Source organism: Aphidius gifuensis, linkage group LG5, assembly GCF_014905175.1.
Source record: "Aphidius gifuensis isolate YNYX2018 linkage group LG5, ASM1490517v1, whole genome shotgun sequence".
Classification (NCBI taxonomy): Eukaryota; Metazoa; Arthropoda; class Insecta; order Hymenoptera; family Braconidae; genus Aphidius; species Aphidius gifuensis.
In genome coordinates, this window is record NC_057792.1 from 2,259,316 (window position 1) to 2,280,139 (window position 20,824).

Consider the following 20,824-nt stretch of genomic DNA (forward strand, 5'->3'; position numbering starts at 1 on the left):
TTATTGGCGGAAAAATTCAAACTAACACGAATATAAAACAAATTTTAAAATTATAATTAAATATACTATCGTTTTTAAATAAAATCACAAATGACTTACACTCTTTTAGTTGGACTATCAGCTTTAAAAAAATTTAGTAAAACAACCAGGTAAATAAATTAAATAATTATAACAATAATTTATTTTTTAATAAGTATAAAAATGTTTTTTATTTTTATTTTCATGTTATCTTAACAATTATTTTCCCAGGTCATTATTAATTCTTAATTTTATTAAGTAGTTTTGCATATAATATAAAAAAAAAAATAATAAGTAAATTGAAAAAAAAAAATAGTTAAAATAGATATATAATTAAGTGATTAAAAATAAAATAAAAAATGCTGATTAATAATTGGCCATTTCTTCACAAATGCAATCATCCTCCTCTTCGAAAATTGAATTTTCTTCTAGCTCTTCTAGTTCTTTTGGAGATATGTTGTAAGTAAAAGATTTATTGTAATCAGATATAGCCAAAATAACAGATGGATGTTGACATTTTTTTAATATTTCAATAATATCAACATATTTTAAAAATTCATCTTCCTTTATTTGTATTTTAAATAGTAATGTAGTCGCAAAAAAAATTATTGGCTCATCATCATATGCAACAAGGTGTTCAACAATTTCCAAGCAAAAAGAATCTTTTTCACTCCATAGATAAGTATCAGTAAAAAGACGTTCTTCAAAACATGACCATAAATATTTTTTAAACTTTGAAACAATAACTGCCATTGACTGGATGGTGAATATTTCAACTAATGATGGAATAAGCTCAACAAGTTTATTTGAAATTTTTTCAGCTGAACTAAAATCATCAACTAATACAATATTGATTAATTTTAGATAAGGAATTCCCAGTTGAATTGGTTTTAATTTTGTGAATAAATGATCGAGTAAAGTTTGCGCTGTTTTAACTTTTGTTGTGCTGTAAGCCATGTTACTGACATTATCAATCAATCTGCTAACAATAAAGTTCGCAGTTATAAACTTTGGATTCATTTCACATGGAACATCCCAGTATTTATCAACAACTTCAACAATAGTTTTTGTTAAAAATTTTAAACGTGATTCAAGTTGTTCATCTTTTGCTTTACCAATATATCCATTAACAACAAAAGATCGAATGTCAGGACACAAAATTAATTCACATCTTGCAATATTAGCACAATAACTTTTAATAATATTTTCATGTAGCTCTTCAGGGAATAAATGTTGTCGTGACAAACTACAATCAAGTATGCCACTAATGTACTTTGGACTTACTGAAACTAGAAAATCATTATTTTCTTCTTCGATTCTTTTAATTGCATTTAGAATTTCTGTTATATATAATATATAATATTCATCAGAAATATTTTTTAACTCAGGATCAGCATTCCAAAAATAATCATCATTTTTTATTTCACTTATTAAAGTTTTAATTATATTCCAATTTTGGGAATTTGGTGTATCAATAAATAGCTTCAGACTACATTCAAATATTATTTGACGAATAGAAATGTGATTTTCATTTTTCCATAAATCAATCAACATCATTTGTTTTTGTTCAGAGCTACCAACTAAACAAAATAATTTAATACCATGTTTTTTTATTGATACTATTTGATTAGATAGAGTCTTTGAAAATTCCATTATTTTATCAACTGGAATTCTTCTTGCAATATTATTTAAACTGTAAGCAATTACATTTTTGTAATCTTCTTCAAGGTATTTAACAATTGGATTTAATGACAATGGTGGATTGACAATATTGAGTGACCATATTATTGCAGTATTTAATTCATATTGATCTTTTGTACGTTCATCTTCTAAATCAAGTTTCATTGTGTCTGGTATTAATGGTGTAATTAATTTTTCATAAGATGCACCTTCGTACAAAACAGCAAGCATTTGAAGACTATTTTTCATATCAGCATCTTCATTTTTCAGCTCATTGAGACATTTAATTGAAAATAATATTGGCAAGTCTTGATGCCATCTTGCATAATTTAAAAATCGACGAACAAAATTATGTTTTTTAATGTTTTGTTTACATTTATCAAAACAAGCTTCCCAATTTTGCATAATTTTATCAGGTGATTTTTGTAATTGTTTGATAATTGAAGAATCATTAAATTCATTTTCAGATAACTCTAATTCTAAATAAATATTTCCATTAATTTTTTTAAGATATTTTTTTATTTTTTCAATAGAATCATCAGTATCTTTACGAGCTTTGTAATTATTTTTTAAAATATCTTCAACAGTCTCAAATAATAATGGAAAATCTTGAATATCAAAGTTTTCCAATTGATTTTTGGCTTTTGAATTTCTTTCGTTAAAATCTGCCATAGCTTTTACCAAAGAGCTGATGAGACTTGATAAATAATTTTGAAATTTATCTTTTAACATTAATGTTCTTTCAATAATTTCAACTAAGCATTTTCTGTTATATTCTGGATAGTCAATTAAAATTTCCCACTTATAATCACCTGAGTATTGTAGTCCAATATACATTTCAATGTACTCATAAATATCTTCATGATTTTTTAATTTTGAATAAATTAAATTACCAAGTATAGCTTTACCAACTGAAGAACGTTTTTTAAGTAAATTTTTTATATTTAAAAAACGTACAATTTTATCAAGAATAACCAAATGTTCCGTTGGTAAATTTTTAATATCGAAACATGTAGAAAGTCTATCTAAAATATTATGAATTGTTGGAAATTTGCTATTTTTATTATTTAAAAAAATATAATCAAGAACACTTAGAAGAGCATCGTTATCGTCGCATGTAAATTAAAATCTAAACCGATATTTTTTTCTTTTTAGCATTGGAATTGATTCATCATTGTTCTTCTAAATTATTTGTTTGATTTAAGAACACGTTCATCATCTTCCAATTTTATTCTAGCTTGTTTAACTCGTTCTTCTGGATCCAAAAGTTTCATTATTTTAACAGTTATTGGACAATGTTCTATAAAATTTAACCCATAAACATCTTGAAATGTTGACATCAAATAGTTAAATTTTTCTTTCTCATCGTAATATTCCAAGTATTCATTTAATTCATCATAATCAAATAAATCCACATCTGATGGAAATAATCCTTTAAAAAATTCATAAAATTCTGTCTTTGTTAATTTCGACGTTATAAATTTTAATGGTAATATAGAAACAAAATCCTTTGGATTCTCCAAAAATTCATGACGACAATTTTTTAAAAATAATTCTGATTTTTTGTGAGTCAATTTAAATTCTAAATCTTCTTCATCTTCATATTCTTCAATAATATTGACAAATTCAATTGGATGTTTTTTTAATAATTTTGGAAGAAACTTTTGGTATTGTTCGGTATTTTTTTTTATATATTTTATAGCAACATTTGGATAACGTTGATAAATAATATCAAGATCAACAAAATTTAGTGTTTTTTTCCAGTTGAATATTGTATTTTCAATAAAATTTTCACTGCACGCAAAACAAAGTCGTCTTGCTGAATTATCACCATATTTGTTTTTTAAATTAATGTAAAATTCTTCAGCAATAGTTGTATGATTTTTCAACAATAAATGTTTTGCTAATAATACATTATAAACGTATGAAAAAATATTATTATAAAAATAATCAAAATTAGTTATATTTTTATTGGTACCATTGAAAAACCATTTGACCTTGAGTGCACGATCATTGAGTGCAATGTCATCAGATTTTAATGCAGCAACAATTTCTTCAGGTTGATGAAGAACTTTAGCAACTTCAAGGCTAAAGGCAAAACATATTGTACTTTGAATTTTATCATTAGTATTTGCTGATTCAGCAATAAACTTGTTGGCAATATTGTTCAGCGTTTTCAACTTCTCACCCGGTGTTTTACCAGGAATTTTTTGTATTGCATCAAGAAGTGGTGAGTTATCACCAAAGAAGGGTTTAACCATATTTGCAATCAAATCTGTAATTATTTAATAATTTTTCTCAGTATCTAAATCACTAAATAATAATATAAAATAACACCAACTACTCACGTTAACTTTGATAAACACAAAGCGTCATCAGCAAATGCTTGAGGTTTTTTTTTTGTTCTACGTGCCAAGTGATACGCAATAAAAATTTATTCAACCACTATAAAGAGAGTTGAGATAAGCACAAACAGCCAAACACTGGTCACTGGTCACTGACCAGTGTTGCTAACTCGCATCTCGGCATTTCGCATTATGGTTTCGAGTGGGAGTCTGGGAGAAAAACCATAGTATAGTTTTGACTAAAATATGTGCGACATATACCTATGCTGGATGATGACGACGATTCACGACAAGTATTTAATATTCAAGTCTCCAATAGAACCATTTTAATTTACATGAGCGGAAAAATTCAAATAAACTTTAACATAAGCAAAAAACCTGCAAACTATATTCACTATCATTCTAATTTTATTTTTTATACTAAAAAGAAAAATCATCATCGTTTTATAGCAACTATTTTCAAACATAGAAAAACTTTTTCATTTTAAATTTTCACTTCAATTAAATAAATTAAATTCTATTCTAGCGCCATCAGTCTTATCGACTGGTGATAAAGCAAAATTCAGTAATAAAAAGTAAATAAAATTCACACGTGGAATAAAAATAATAAGCCACGCATACAGCTGTGATTGGTGACTGCTTGTAGAAATAATAGTAACAATAATCAACTCCCGGTGTAAATCATAACCTTTTAAAAAATAATAAAAACAATCCAGCATACGTGTCAAAATAAGTAAACAAAAACTAAAATTAATTTAAATATCAAAATGACGATTATAAATAATAATACAAAATTTATAATATATGCAGCTGGTATATTTGTGTGTTATTTTTATTTTGGAGTATTACAAGAAAAAATAACTCGTGGTGAATACAAAGATGGTGAAAAAAATGAAAAATTTACTTATATGTTTGCATTAGTATTTTTTCAATGTTTAGTTAATTATGCGTTTTCGAAATTACTATTAATGACAATTATGAAAGAAAAAGATGATAATACCAAAACAATATATTATGCATCATCAGCAATGACATATCTACTTGCAATGGTTTGTAGTACAATGGCATTAAAATTTGTTAGTTATCCAACTCAAGTTGTTGGTAAAGCTGGTAAACCAATTCCAGTAATGTTACTTGGTGTTTTACTTGGTAAAAAGGTAAATATAAAATTAATTTTACAAAGCAATACAGTTGAAATAATTCGAAATTTCTTTTTTACAGTCTTACCCAATGAGAAAATATGTTTTTGTATTTTTAATTGTTCTTGGAGTAATATTATTTATGTTTAAAGATGGTAAAACATCTGAAAAACAAACAGAACAATTTGGTCTTGGTGAGGTATTGCTATTGTTGATTGTTCTTAGGTACTGTTTAAATGATGTTGAATATGAATTTTTGGTCAATAATATTTAGTGGTGCTGTTATTTTATTCACTGGTGAATTTATGGAATTTATTGGCTTTATACAAAGACATCCAATATCACTTTGGCATATCATGACATTCTCAATGGCTGGTGCATTTGGACAATTTTTTATATTTTCAACTGTTGCACAATTTGGTCCACTTCCATGCTCAATCATTACAACAACTAGAAAATTCTTTACTGTTTTAGGATCTGTACTATTATTTGGTAATAATTTATTTATGCGACAATGGATTGGTACTGTTATTGTCTTTGTTGGACTTTTTTTGGATGCAGCATATGGTAAAACAAAATCAATTAAAAAAGAAACAATTAAATAATTTTTTTTTTTTTTTAAATTTAATTAATAGAATTTTTAACTTCCAATTTTGTAAATATCTATCAATTATTTTTTTTTTTTCTGGATATTATAATTTTACAAAATATCGAATTATTTAAAAACTGTAAAATAATTAATTTTTATTTCGAAATTTTTTACAATTTTATTTATCAATTTTTTTCAATCACGTGCTAGTTTTTTTTCGATTGCTTTTATAAATTATTTATAATTGTTTTAAAATATTGTCACAAGGACATACTTTGTAAAAAGAAAGGAAAAAAAAATATAATAATTGTCAATAATAGTAACAAAAAAAAAAAGGAAAAAATATATGCAACATCAAGTAGAATAGTATAAATATATTTTCAATAAATTACTGATAAGTATTGATAACAAAAAAAAAAAAAAATATATATAAATATATACCTTTGTTTATAACATTATCGCATTTTTGAGAACTACAGTTAAATAAAACAAAAGAAATAAAATAATATAGATAAATATGACTGGTATTTTTAATCATCAAGTGGAAGGGATAAAATATTAATCAGTTAACTTTATCATATACTCAAATGTTGCTGTCGATGAGACAGTTCAGTGTTACAACTTCCTCAAGTATAATCAATTACAATAAATCCTCGTAATTGAAAATTGAAAAAAAAATTATTTATTTTTATTTTTTAAATATTTAAAATCGTCAAATGAATTTGTAAAAAATCATAATATATAAATTGTTTTATTAAAATAAATATTTAAAAAATGACTATAAATTTATATTATATTATTATTGTGACATTAGTTGTTTTATCAGCTTTTAAAAGTGTCAATTGTGTCAAAAATCAAGGTGAGTTTTAAAATACAATAAATTATAAAAATTTATTTAACAATATTTTTGATAAATGATAAATTTATTTAGCTGAACAATTTACACAAGACAATGTAAAGATTAAATTATTAATTAATAATAATACAAATATTGTTGATGATGATGATAAATTACAAAAAAATTGTTCACCACATTCAATGGATGAATTTCCAAATGGTTTATTTAATGATGATGAATTAAAAAATCCATTTGTATTATTATTTCATGGATTTATTGGTCTATATTGCTTTTTATTAACAGCATATGTATGCAATGATTATTTATTACCAGCATTAGATGTTATTTGTTCAGAATTACAAATAAGTGCTGATGTTGCTGGTGCAACATTTTTAGCAACTGCTAGTTGTTTTCCAGAATTATTTGTAAATGTTGTTGGTACATTTGTTACTAAATCAGATCTTGGTGTTGGTACTGTTGTTGGTGGTGCTGTATTCAATACATTTGCAACACCAGCATTTGGAGCTTTATCAGCATCACAGGTAAATTTCATTTATTTTATTTAATTATTATTATTATCCCAAATTTTATTTAAAAGATTAAATCTTATCTATCTGGAACTGTTGATTTAGAAGAAAAAAAAAAATAATAATTTATCAATCATTTTGATGATTCAAAAATGAGAATAAAAAAATAAATAAATAAATTGATAAACTTATCAATAAATTGTTTAATTTATTGATATAAATATTTAATTAATTTTTTTTTTTTTTATATATTTAGGCAATACAATTAGATTCATGGATACTTTCACGTGATTGTATTATTTATATTGTCAGTGTAACTGCATTGGTAATTGTTATGTGGGATGAGAGAATAAGTTGGATTGGATCTGTTCTATTGATGACACTATTTGCTGGATATTTTACATTATTATTTTTAAATAATTCTGTTGTTAAAGCATCAGGAAAAATTCATGGTTTTTTTAAAAAAACAACTAAAGCTGTTGTAACTGAAGCAGGTATATATAATAATAATTAATTGATAATTATAAATATTAAAATTGCTTGTTTATTAATTGTTTTGTTTAGAAAAAATTGTGTATATTATTTTTATGTTTTTTTTTTTCGTCTTGAAGAAAAAATTTGGGTAATATTAAAGCATTGTTTTATGATTAAGTTAGATAAGAAATATTCTTAGTTTTTTTGAAACCTCTAGACGAGGAAACTCCCTTAATTTTTCGTCAACCAGGAGCACAATCAGAGCCAGAATCAATTCCAAGTGGTGTATATCGTCCATTTGTTCATGGTGAATTGAGTATTGAATATCGTAAAAGTTTACAATTATCAAAAAAAATTGATAGTAGTATTTTATCACAAAATGGAAATAATAATAGTGAAAAAATTGATGATTTTATTGAGCCAGGTTTGTTTAAAAAAATATCCAATAACATAGCTCAATATATATAATAAATATAACATGAATTTTATTATTTTTAGAAACACCATTTAATTTACCACCAAATGATTTATTAAAAATATTAAAATTCATTTTAACATGGCCAATTAGATTCGTACTTTTTATAACAATACCAGACACAAGATATAAAAGATTACGTTTTTGGTATCCAATAACATTTATAATGTGTATAACATGGATTGCATTATCATCATATTTAGCAAGTTGGATGACAACAATTGTTGGTGATACTCTAGGAATATCAGATTCAATAATGGGCATAACTTTTCTAGCTGCTGGTGGAAATATGCCTGAACTTGTATCAATAGTAATACTATCACGTCAAGGTTAATATAAATTTTATTTCTATTAATTTAACAATAATTATTAATCACACTTTGATTAACAAAAAAAAAATAATATATAATCTTTATGATGATGATTTATTTGAATTATTAACTTTTTGGTTTTTGGATTAATCAGATGGTAATTCATGTAACAATTTATACAGATTATACTTTTATAATACTTATCGAAATTTTAAAAAATAAATGATATCAATTGTAACAATGATATATGTGACCTTAACATGTGTCAATATATAAAAGTAATACATTTAAGCCTGATTGTTCCACTTAACAAATCAAGACATGATATTGATAAATAATTTTTTTTCTTTTATTTGTTTTTTATTATTATATTTCTTTCTTATTTTTTTGTTATTCAAGTTAATTTGTTATTGTTTTTAAATTAATATTATCAATTAATGAGCTATTATTTAAATGTGTTTACTTTTTATTTTTGTTTCGATTAGGTAATGGTAATATGGCAATGAGCAATACACTTGGTGCAAACACACTGGATATATTGATGTGTCTTGGTTTACCATGGGGTGTTAAAGCAATTATGACAGGTCAAGATGTTATCATTGAATCTGGTGCTATTGTTTACAGTGTATTATCAATAATACTTTGTGTTATTGGATTTTTTTGCATAACAGCATATTATAAATTTCAACTTAATAAGAAAGTTGGTTTTGCATGTCTCATTATGTATTCAATATTTTTAGTATTTTCAATACTTTTAGAATCAAATGTTTTTTTTCCTGTTAATTTACCAATTTGTGATAAATGACAGTAATTGTTCTTCACATTTTTTTTCTTCACATCATTTTGTATAAATCATCAATTTCATTTTTAATATTTTAATATTAATTTTGCTTTTTATTTTTTTTTTTTTTTGTTCAAATATTTTCTCCTGGTTTAAATATTTATCTTTGTTTACCGTGAAATTATAATGACGCATTGCATTGATGTTATTTAATTTTAAAAAACCATTAATTATCAATTTTGTTTCGAAGAAAAAAAAAAATATATATGTGTTTAATGATGTTGTTGTCATTGATTTTATTTTTTTTATTGACTGATTGACATGTTTTGATTCATTTGGGTTATTTAAATTTTTACGTAAATATTTATCAAGTGATTAATGGCAGTTGATAATTATTATTTATTAAATGGTAATTAAAAATAAATCATTTTTATTTTTTAATTTTATTTATTATTTTTAACAATAGGTTGTGAAATTATTGAAAATTTATTTTAGATTATTAATTGGACTAGAAAATAGTAAAGTTTTATTATTATTATTATTAAAGTTTTTTTTTTTTTTTTTTTTTTTGCACTTACATGTTGAACAATTGTCATGAAATATTTTTAAAACAATAATTAATTTTTTTTCAATGTTAACATCGTTATTATTTTTTAATGAATTTATTTTCAAAATTAAAATTAGTGCTGAAAAAATATATTTAATTCGATGCATTAATTTTGAATTTTTTTTTAAATTTATAATTAAATTTTTAAAATAAATAATAATTAAGAGAAAAAGTTTTAATTATTTAGTGTTGATATTTTTCATTATTTTTTTGAATTTCATAATAGATTTATTTTATTTACAACAGAAAAATTATCAAGCCATGAATTTTAGACAAATTGAATAACGAATTTTTCAATAATAATTATTCATTTTTTAAATTCAATATTATTTTTTTATCTGTATTTTTTTAAATTTAATTTTATACATTTTATTGATAAATTATCAATCAAATAATTATTTATTTTTATGAACAATTTCGATATGTTTCTAGATGATCATGATCTGACCCTCAGGTATTTCATTCGCTTCTTCATATATTTATTTTTAAATTCATTAAATTTTTGCTTAAACAATTCTAAGTGTTTTTATATATTTTTTTTTTCATTTTTTTTTAATTAACAGGAAACATATTCAATTGGAAACTTTGATAAAATACTTTGATCCGATTGCTACACGCTGAAATATATTTTTTAATTGGGAAAAAAAAATTTTTTAAATTATCATTTTCCCTGTTTAAAAAATTTTTTCATTTGCTTATAACTTTTTATTATTTTTTTATTTATTAATCTTTATTAGTATTTTTTTTTTTTTATCAAATCGGTTTATTTACCGAGGGATTTATGCATGTATAAATCTAAGAAGGCTGCAAAGCTTGGCGAAAGACCAAAGATAATTTTTCTTTGAAAAAAATTTCTAACGAAATGTAAATCGTCATTTTCTAAATATTTTAATTATTAAATTTATTATTAATTATTAATATTTTTCATTAAAATTTTTTCTTATTCATCATGATCTTAAGGCAGTCTATAGAATTTTTCTACCTTTTTTTTTTTTTTTTCGTCTTTTTTTCATTTATTTATTCAATTTTTATATTTTAATATTAGATTTTTTTTTTTGCGATAAAAAATATATTGTTAGTTTGCGATTCAACGTATTATTAATTTATTTTTTAAATAATTTTTATTATTATATTAAATTGAAAATCCTCCTATGCCCTAGTATTCTTTCTTACGTGGAAAATATTTTTTAATATTTTTTAAATATCTATTTAGTTTAAATTTTTTCATAATATTATCTTTATTTATTTTTTTGTTCCTTTTATTTTTTTTTTATTATCAAGCAAACAGGCATTGGATTGTAATTTATTGCCAGTCATTTGCGCGATTTATTACCTTATTTATTCATGTTTTTAAACGAGTTATTATTTTTGAAATAATATTTATAATTTTTTTTATTTAAGGATTTAATGGTTTTATTTATTTTTCAATTATATTATTTATTTTTTACCTATTATATTTATTGAATTTGTTATTAACGTTTTACCCTATTATCATCGACTAGAAATTTATCATTTATTTTATTTTTTTATCACTGATAAATAATTTAAATTTTCGATAATCGCATGGTGAATTTATTTATAGCATTATATAAGTACTTTTATTTTTTATTTTAATTCTTGCTATTTGACAAAGTTATTTAAATTTTTTGTTTTTTTTTTTTTTATCGTATGGTTATTTTTTATTTTTACTAATTATCGTTTATTCTACAGCGATCTATAAACGTGAGCAATGAATAAAATTAGAAATATTTATTGGAGGGACTAGTGCTCGTTGGACGATTAAGCACTCTTGAACAAATTTTTTATTTCAAGTCCACACCTTTTAATTAATTTATTTCGTAATTAATTTATTTTTTAATTTTTTATTTCCTTCATTCTTCATACTCATCAAATATTTTTCTTAATAATTTCTAACTCTTACTAAATTCCATTACTATATTAAATCAAGTAAAATTCAAAAATAATAAATACACTAAAATCTTATTTTATTATTTTTTTTTTATCATCTATCCCATTGAATTTATCAAAAATAAAAATGATCAAAGATTCAAAATCGTATGAATCAATAATCAATTACTTAATTTTACTCATAATTTCTAAAAAAATTTTTTGTTAAATAATCTATAATTTAATTTATAAATACAATCAAATATAATTTAATTTTTCTATAAAACCACAGTAAAGCTTTAATTTAAAAATAAAAAAAAAATAATTATTTTAATTTAAACAAGAACTCGTTATAGTATTATTTTTAATGATTATTTAGAGAAAAAAAAATAAAAATAAAGTTTGATTTAATAATTAATATCATTTTCAAACTTTTAATTAAAAGATTAATTATTTATTATCTCTTTTTTTATTTCAAAATTTATTTATAAATTAATTAATTATCATGACGTCATTCGTGTGTTTTTTTTTTTCATTTAGAATTTAATTATACTTTTTTTTAAATTTCATTTCGATATAGAAACGTCAATGTATTGTCATAGAAAATAAAAATAATAGTATCATTAATAATAATTATTGAGTAGTAGATTTAGTTTTTTTTTTATTGTTATAAATAAATAAAATAAATGACTAGATAAATTTTTAAATTGAACGATATTGGATGGTATAACATTGACATAATAAAATATGTCTCACTGTATAACACAAAATGGTACTTTATTGGTCAAATCTTTGGTCGATTCCGGTTCATTTATTTGTGCTACATCAGTTTTTGGACTTCCAGCACCATCCTCCATCGAGCCCCCATTACTTCCATGGGGGCACATCGATTGTCATCTAAGCGCTAGCGTTGATATCATTGGTGGCCGGGACGGTTTATTTTCTAATATACGCTCAATTTCATTCATCATATTTGTATTAAGTTTTGGTATAAGCTAAAAATTAGAAATTATCATTAATCAAATGCTTAATTTATTTTATAAATAAAAATATAAATTGTAAATTTACTTGAAGGCTTTGAAGACTTTCATATAATTGTTCAATTGTTGATGCACCAAGAAGAAGACACTGTACACTTTCATTTTTTAATGACCATGCTATTGCTAATTGACCAAATGAACAACCAAGTCTTTCAGCTAATGCACAAACATCACGAAATTTATCAGAATATTTTCTTGGTTCTTCATCTGGATTTTTATCTTTCCAGTTAACTTCTTGTGTTGCAACATCACGACGACCCTAGTAAAAAGATATAAATTGTTTAACTTGTTGGGATTTAATAAAATTTAGAAATCAATGATAAATTAAAAAATTTAATATAGGAAAATAAATATAACAATGAAGTGATTGTTAAAATTGTTTTTTTTTTTTTTAAATAAATTTTACCTCTTTGTAGAGGGATTGTGTTTCATCTTCTGTCCAACTGAACGATGAATATTTATTCTGAAAGCACAGAAATAAAAAAAAAAAAAAGCTCCGATTGTGCATGGGGGTTTTAAAATTTTTTTTGTGTATTTTATTTAAATTAATTTGTGTCACACGGGATAAATTAAATTAATAATTTTTATTTAATTTTACCTTGTAGGAAGAACGTGAAAGTAGAGACATTCCACAATCTTCTGATTTTGATGATACCATTCCAATTGTAACTGTTGACCATGCCATAAGACCAACCCCTTTAAATGATAATAAAAAAATATATAAAAATAAAAATATTTTCCATAATTAGAGTAATTATTTTATTACCAATTTTATTGTATAATTCAGGCATGTAGAGTTCTGGTTTATCTCGATAGAATAAATGATACTCAGCTTGTTCGACAATTGGTGTAACACAATTAAATTGTCGGCAATTTGTATATGCTTCCATTATTTCAACTGGTGTCCATCTAGATGTACCCCAATACATTACCCAGCCTTTGCTAATAACATAATTCATTGCACGTACAATTTCTAAACGAAGAAAAATATTTTAAAAAATATAATTTAACACAAAACAAATACATACAATGCATATAATATAATTATTATAATTTTTTGGAATTTGTATTTAATAGTTTATCAATGACATAGTTTACCTTCCATTGGGCACATTGGATCGACCTTGTGTATCATAACAATGTCAATATATGACAACTGAAGTCTTGCTAATGACGTTTGAACGGATTCAATAATATGTTTTCTAGACAGTCCACGTCCTTCTGATCTAATGATTAAAATAAAAAATATACTATAATCTATACCTCAATGAAAATATTAATTATAAAATCAAACAATAATACTTGCAATAATTTAAAAATCAAGATACATGGATAAATTATCTTATCAATATTGGTAATTTAAAAAATGATTGCAAAAATTGAAAATAAATAAGAAAAAACAATTAAAAATATAAAAAAAAAATACCAAGTGACCTTAAAGTATATTAAATAATATTTATATATTTTAATAATATTTATAAAATAATTATTTTTTAGAAAATTATTACATAGAATTATTTTTGTTAATTTATTTCTTGTTTATTTTGTTTGATATTTAAAATATTTTAGGATAGCAAATTAAATTATATTATTAAGATATTGTTATTGAATAATAATGTTAATTAATTTACTTGGTATTCCAGTATATTTTGGTTGTAACAATATAACTGGAACGTCGCCAGCCACGACGTAATAGGATTCGTCCAAGTTCTGTTTCGGCACGGTGACCACTGTGGGCCTCGCTGAGGTCGAACACATTGATACCACTGTCGTAGGCCAAGGCCACAACAGCCTCGGCTGCTTCCTCGTTATTACATCCACCGATACCACCAAATGTTGTCCATGTACCTATTAACAAATCATCATAATTTAATAATACATAATTAATTTTTTTTTGAAAATTATAAAAAAAAAATTTTTTAAATTGTTAATTTTATTATTTAAATTTATAAAAATGCTTTTGATAATTTTTATTAAATTTTAGATATAATTTTAAATGTGTAGTAATATTTTTAATTAAAAAATGGAAATATTTAAGTATTTGGTTTTTTTTTTTACACTTAAACGTAATATTGTTGCGCGAGTTGTTGCATAGTAAATTTTTTATTATTTATTTTTTTTTTTTTTTAAACCAAGTGCACAATATTGATTTATTTTTGTCGCAGAATGTCACGCAATATTCAAGATATTACATTGCTTTTATATACAATATTTCTCAAATCAAATCAAAACTACCAATAAAATATCTACAAATACATATTCATTTTAATTTAACTTGCTCGTAAATTTTTTATTCATAAAAAAAAAGTAAATTAAATTTTTTATAAATTAATTTCAACAGATGGTATATTTCTTTTTTTAGAGAAGCAAGAGTTTATTAATTTTTTTTCTTTATTAAAACGAGAAAAAATTAGCCTGTGGAATTAGCAATCGTTAATGTCATTTATCGTTTTTAATAAAATCAACTGGACAATTGGTATTTCGATTTAAAAATCAAGGTGCTGTTTATTTTTTTTTTTATCTTGTTGCTTCGCTATTCAATTATAACATTATCACAAAAAAAAAAAAGCTCCAGTGAGTCAAACAATGTCGTAATAATTCTATCAAAAATCATCAATAAACAATTATTTTTTTAAAGCAAAAAAAAATAATAAACTAAAATAAATTGAAGAAATAATTTAAATAAATTATTCATAAACAAAAATGACAATATAAATTAGGAAATAGATAATTAATTTAATGACAATAATAATTCAAATAAAGCCTAATTATTCATGCATAGTTTCATACAAACAAATAATATATATCAATTAAATTTTACCCTAATTAACATATAGGCCAAAAATTTAAACTTCAATAATTATTTCCAGCTCAATATAACTTTTTTTTTTCTGTTTTATGAACAATATTTAATAATAAAAAAAATATTTATTAAAAGAAATACAACAAAGACTGACATTTACAGTCGATTAATTTTTAAATTTAGTTTTTCTTTTTTATGAGTTCATAAAGTTTAAATTTAATTGAACTTTCAATGCTTCAATTTCAATATTTATAAATTGTATTTGTGAATTGATGAGAATGAAGAAATATATTTTACAATATGATAAAAATATATTGAAAAATATGAAGCATCTGTTGAAATAAAAATAATTGAATAAATAATAAACAACAATAGTAAAATAAAAAGTGTACAAACAAATAAAAATTGAAACAAAAAAAAAAGTATAAAAAAAAATTTAAAATAAAATGAACAGTTGTATAAAGGAAAAGAGAAAAAAAAAAATATATCTTTTATTTATTAACAATGAAAATGTGATGTGTATTCATATGAAGAATAATCACAACAGAAGTTTCAACAAATGTATGGAAAATAATGAAAAAAAATAAAGAAAAAAACAGAAGAAAAATTTAACACAACCGGGAGAATGTAGTCAGATGATAATAAGTTCCTTCCATTGAGTTGACTAACACTGTATTACATTTAACAATGAAAATCCTATCGTCATTGTCCCATTTTAGTGACAATAATACAGCACGTGTGATATATAAAATAACTGTCACAATATGTGACACATTCTCATGGCTTTATAATATTATCAAATTTGTTTAAAACTATATTAAACTTTGTACAATAATTTTAATTTATACTAAAACTTATTTTGTTTATTTATTTATTTATTAATCAAACAATAGTTTATAAAATTGATAAAAAAATTTAGAAAAATAAAAACTGTATTAATTAAGAATCTAATAAATTATTTATTTATTTGTTTATAATTATTATTAATTTATAAAAATAATTAAAAGATTTAACAAACAAAAATCAAGTTTTTGTTTGTTTATTAATAGTCCAATGATGAATACAATTAATTACTCGATTAAATACTTTTATCAAAGATAATTAATTAATTTGTTACGACAAACAAAAAGAGAAATTTTTCGTTAATGATAAGAGGAGGAAATAAAAATAAAATCGTGAGGTTAACATGGCCTGAATTATCATGAACATTGTCGACATTCCCATCGTGATCTCATCCAATTCAATCGATATAACATGCCTTCAAGATACCAATGAATATTTTATCTACCTGAGAATTGTCATGATTTCTGAATATTTATAGAGAACAAATATATAAAATTTTCGAAATTTTTATTTTTATTAATTTTTTATTACTATTATTATATCAACAATTTATTCAACTTAAAATTTTGCATGTATGATAATTTTTTGTAAATATTAAAGCTCATTTAAAATTGAATAATATTATCTCATAATTATATCATTATAGAATGAAATTTATTTGATATTGTTTATTTGTTTTTAGATAAATTTTTCAATGGTTTTTTTTTTGTTTAATTCTTACCCAGTCCAACGTTGGATACACGAAGACCACTTTTTCCCAAATTACGATATCTGATACCAGGTGATGGTTGTGAACGTTGTCCCTGTGCTGACAAACATGCTGATAATAATTGTTCTTTAGTACTTTGCTGTGTTGTACTGGCAGATACACCACCATTAAATTCTTCCATGCAATCTAAACTTGCTATTGGAGCACGAACCCTATATCAATCAACGTCAGGATTAATTTGATATATAATATTTCTTGAAAATTATAAAAAACTCAATTATCAATATTCAAAAATTAAAATATAATTCATTTTTCTTTTTTACTCTCATCGAAATTAATTTAAATATTATTTTTTTCTTTTGATTTCTCTTTATATCCTTTGATTATTATTATTTTCTAATTGTAGGTCAAATACTTTGACAAAAGAAGTTACTAAAATACCTGAGGCATGCGCTTGAATGACCCAAAAGGCAAATTTTACATAAAAAAAAACGTTTTTAAATGAAAAACAAGCTAAAGACTGAAGCTTTTGATGTTGCTTGTATTTTAAAATAATTTTTTTCGACAATAAAATGTCAATTGTCAATGTTTATTATTAAACTAAAATACAATTACCAATAATTTATAACGTAATTTATAAATTTAATGTGAAAATTATTTTCTTTTATTTACAAAATGATATTCATTTGAGTAAAAAAAAAAAATCAAGTAAATAATAATTTTCATTGAATGTTAAATAATAATAATTTCAATGTCAATAAAGGTGATAGATAATCAATTTTTTTATTTATTTAACATTGAGATATTTTATGATTTTTTATTTGAGGGCCAAGTTTATCGATGATATCTGATATTGATCATTTTAAAAAAAATTTACAAATGAAAAATAATAAAAAAGAAAGATATCAAAATAAATAAAATAATAGAAAAACAATTGAAGCAGATTGAAAATTTTCATGTCCAAGTGTTTTTGATATATAAAATATATAAAATAAAAAAAATAAAATAGATAAAATTGTCAGAGGGCGTACTTGAATTTCCGTTTAGAAAATTGAGTCTATCCTTGACCTATATTCATGATCAAACTTTGACCATTTTTTAAGTTTGCCAATTTTTTATTTTTCTTTCTTTTCATTTAAGTTGTATAATTATTTTTGTTTTTAATTATTTGCTTACCGATAAATTGTGGGCAGTGTATAAGAGTCGTCGTCCTCCATACTGCTATTTGTATTTACGTTATTATTTGTATCATTTCCTGCATTTGAGGTGTTTGCAAGATTGCAAAGCATTATTTGAGACATGTCTATATATTTTTAATTCAATTTATAAATTTTAAAACTGTTTTTATTATTATAGCTGTGCTTTATTTTTCACAATTTTTATAAACTTTTGTGATGTTACATTTTTTTATTTCACTTTTTTTATATTTTTTTTTATTTCAAAATTATTCACCCTTTTTAATTACCTAAAAAACAATTCACAGAGATAACAAAATTATATTTTTGTTTTAATGATAAAACTTTATATAAACATTAAATTATTTTAATATAGTTTTAAAAATTTTATAGTTAAGATAAAAACATACTCATTGATTTTTGTTGATTTTTTTTTCATAAAACATTTATTCGTTATTGCACGAATTATTAGGCACTAGTTTATTGATACATTTTTAGGCACCTAATTTTATTCCATTCACAACACTATCAATAATCACCCCCAAAACTTATCACAATTAAAATAATAATTAAAATAAAAATATTTCTGGTCAATATGAGCCTAGATATGTAGCCAGATACACAAATTAAAGAAAAAAAAAACACCAAAAATTCTTGCAAAAAAACAATTACCTTAAACTCTTCCAAAAAACTTGTAAAAAAATAAAAACACCCACCCTTTTTTCAAAGTTTAACGAAAAAATAAAAAAAAAAACAAAACGAAAAAAAAAAATAAGAAAAAACTATTTAAATTTTAATTATAAAAAAAAACTAAAAAAAATAATTTTCCCGGTCAATTTAAAAACTCCAAGGGACACCTCCCCCAAGTGTCACCCACCATGCGTAGTAATATACATTTTAAAAGTCAAGTATTTAAAAATAAATTACAACGAACCAAAAAAAACACAATTAAAAATTTAAAAAAAACAAAAAAAAATTTCTTAAATAAATAATAATTAAATTTTGTAAAAATATTTTCTATTTTCCATTAACAAATAAATCATTAATAATTGTTTAATATTATTAATCACTCACAATAAAGAAATAAAATTTTAGATAAATGCACAAATAATTTTTAAAACAAAAAAAAAATTATGAATTAATTAATAAAAATTAAATTATTAACATTAATAATATATATTTTCAAAAATTGGGCAAGTGTTGTACTTCCTGCCCGCAGTAGGCAACACTGCAAGTGAGTCAGGTACAAAACCAGGGGGTTGGTTAATTTTTTACAGTGGTGGTAGTTACGCGGGAGTTGTCACGAATTGTTAAAAAAAGAAGGGGATATTATTGTAGAGCTTTTACTCAATGTGCAAGCACAAGTGAGATAGAATAATATTAAAAATATGATATTATTAAAGTTTAAGAGAGAAAAAAAATATATTGTAAAAGAGGGAGGTATTAAGAGGTAGTGGTATTTTGCAAGGGCGCATGACAATGTCGCATCCAATGCGCATGGATCGACTTACCAATTTATATATATATTGAATTTGTTTGACTATGTATATTTTAACACATTGATAAAATGCATTTATGTTTCAGTAAATTTTTATATATGTATGATGAGCTTTTTTGTACTTTTTTTTTTTAAATGAGAAGCAAAAAAAAAACAAGGGTTTTTTTATTTTTTTAAATGTGTTGGTTACATGCTACGACGACTGGATTTTTTTTTATATATATTGTTGGGGTGAAATGAAAGAAGGTAAAATAAGGGTTGTGAGAAAGATAGATAGATGAAGATATATAAACGTGTGCATCATTGAGGTATACGTGGTGTATATGAATCCGCAACACAAGTAGATATCCAGAGCTCACCGGCAACGCCGCATTGCAGATCCAAAACGCTGACGTTATATATCAAAATCGAGCTAACTATATAGCAAACTTGCACGTTTTTTATTTTTTAAAAAATATAATTTAATAATATTTTTAGTTTTTTATAATTAAATAATATTGTTTTCGTTTTTTTTTTTTAAATTTCGAAAAATTATATTATTTCGAAATTATATTGTTTCGAAATTTTTTTTATTTCGAAATTATATATTATTTCGAAATTTAATTATTCATTTATATGATTTTAAAGCTGTCATTAGAGTTATATAAATAATATAAATTATTAATTGCTCTTAAAAATTTATTGTTAATTAAATATTTAATTTTAATTTAAAAATATCCATGTTTAATTATTTTAACAAGATCATTTGTTTCGTTTGATTTGTTTGATTAATTTTTGGAGTATTACTTTTTTTTTTAATTGAAATTCTAGAACAGTTGTATTATTATTATTATTATTATTATTATTTGTGAAAGATAAGGTGATGAAAATGTATTTTAATTATTGGGTCAAGTTGATAGAGAGTACTGAAGATTACATGACCGAATTAAGTCAAGTGCATGAAAATGATGAATGAATTAATAAAAAGGTGAGAATTTTTTATGAATTTTTATTTCTATTGTATTGTGAATTTTCGAGAGTTGAAGAAACTATTTTTATTGAAAAGAAAAAAGATAATTGAGATGTCATAATGAATTAATATTAAT

At 22.8% G+C, this 20,824-nt stretch overlaps 3 protein-coding genes across 5 annotated transcripts; 2 read left to right on the forward strand and 1 right to left on the reverse strand.

The window, feature by feature from the left end:
• Window positions 1-4,581: 4,581 nt before the first annotated feature.
• On the forward strand, window positions 4,582-5,827 carry LOC122856859 (solute carrier family 35 member B1 homolog). The gene is given in 3 exon segments (XM_044158733.1): window positions 4,582-5,200; window positions 5,265-5,401; window positions 5,403-5,827. Coding segments are annotated over 3 exon segments (912 nt in total). The 5' UTR covers window positions 4,582-4,810; the 3' UTR covers window positions 5,788-5,827.
• Window positions 5,828-6,167: 340 nt separating this feature from the next.
• Window positions 6,168-9,956, forward strand: LOC122856795 (sodium/potassium/calcium exchanger 3-like). 3 transcript variants are annotated; one of them, XM_044158639.1, is made up of 6 exons: window positions 6,168-6,630; window positions 6,703-7,151; window positions 7,393-7,630; window positions 7,828-8,034; window positions 8,109-8,414; window positions 8,882-9,956. In XM_044158639.1, exons 1-6 carry the CDS (start codon window positions 6,546-6,548, stop codon window positions 9,199-9,201), a joined length of 1,605 nt encoding a protein of 534 aa, XP_044014574.1. In that variant the 5' UTR covers window positions 6,168-6,545; the 3' UTR covers window positions 9,202-9,956. The 3 variants fall into 3 exon arrangements, with proteins under 3 accessions (XP_044014574.1, XP_044014576.1, XP_044014573.1); XM_044158641.1 differs by having other exon boundaries at window positions 7,861-8,034; XM_044158638.1 differs by having other exon boundaries at window positions 7,810-8,034; window positions 8,882-9,943.
• Window positions 9,957-10,523: 567 nt separating this feature from the next.
• Window positions 10,524-19,488, reverse strand: LOC122856827 (voltage-gated potassium channel subunit beta-2). Its single transcript, XM_044158689.1, has 10 exons — window positions 18,652-19,488; window positions 18,243-18,531; window positions 17,079-17,278; window positions 14,343-14,559; window positions 13,810-13,937; window positions 13,478-13,684; window positions 13,310-13,407; window positions 13,118-13,174; window positions 12,740-12,970; window positions 10,524-12,666 (listed from the first exon to the last, which is right to left on the reverse strand). Exons 2-10 carry the CDS (start codon window positions 18,365-18,367, stop codon window positions 12,565-12,567), a joined length of 1,365 nt encoding a protein of 454 aa, XP_044014624.1. The 5' UTR covers window positions 18,368-18,531; window positions 18,652-19,488; the 3' UTR covers window positions 10,524-12,564.
• Window positions 19,489-20,824: the final 1,336 nt, after the last annotated feature.

Excerpts from the sequence above, each read along its gene's own strand:
- LOC122856795 (XM_044158638.1), top strand. The coding sequence starts at position 6,546 with ATGACTATAAATTTATATTATATTATTATTGTGACATTAGTTGTTTTA. Across the intron at positions 8,035-8,108 it reads TGATGATTTTATTGAGCCAG|AAACACCATTTAATTTACCA; the intron begins GTTTGTTTAAAA and ends TATTATTTTTAG. Across the intron at positions 8,415-8,881 it reads AGTAATACTATCACGTCAAG|GTAATGGTAATATGGCAATG; the intron begins GTTAATATAAAT and ends TGTTTCGATTAG.
- LOC122856827 (XM_044158689.1), bottom strand. The coding sequence starts at position 18,367 with ATGTCTCAAATAATGCTTTGCAATCTTGCAAACACCTCAAATGCAGGA. Across the intron at positions 13,175-13,309 it reads TTTCACGTTCTTCCTACAAG|AATAAATATTCATCGTTCAG; the intron begins GTAAAATTAAAT and ends CTGTGCTTTCAG. Across the intron at positions 12,667-12,739 it reads AAAGTCTTCAAAGCCTTCAA|CTTATACCAAAACTTAATAC; the intron begins GTAAATTTACAA and ends TCTAATTTTTAG.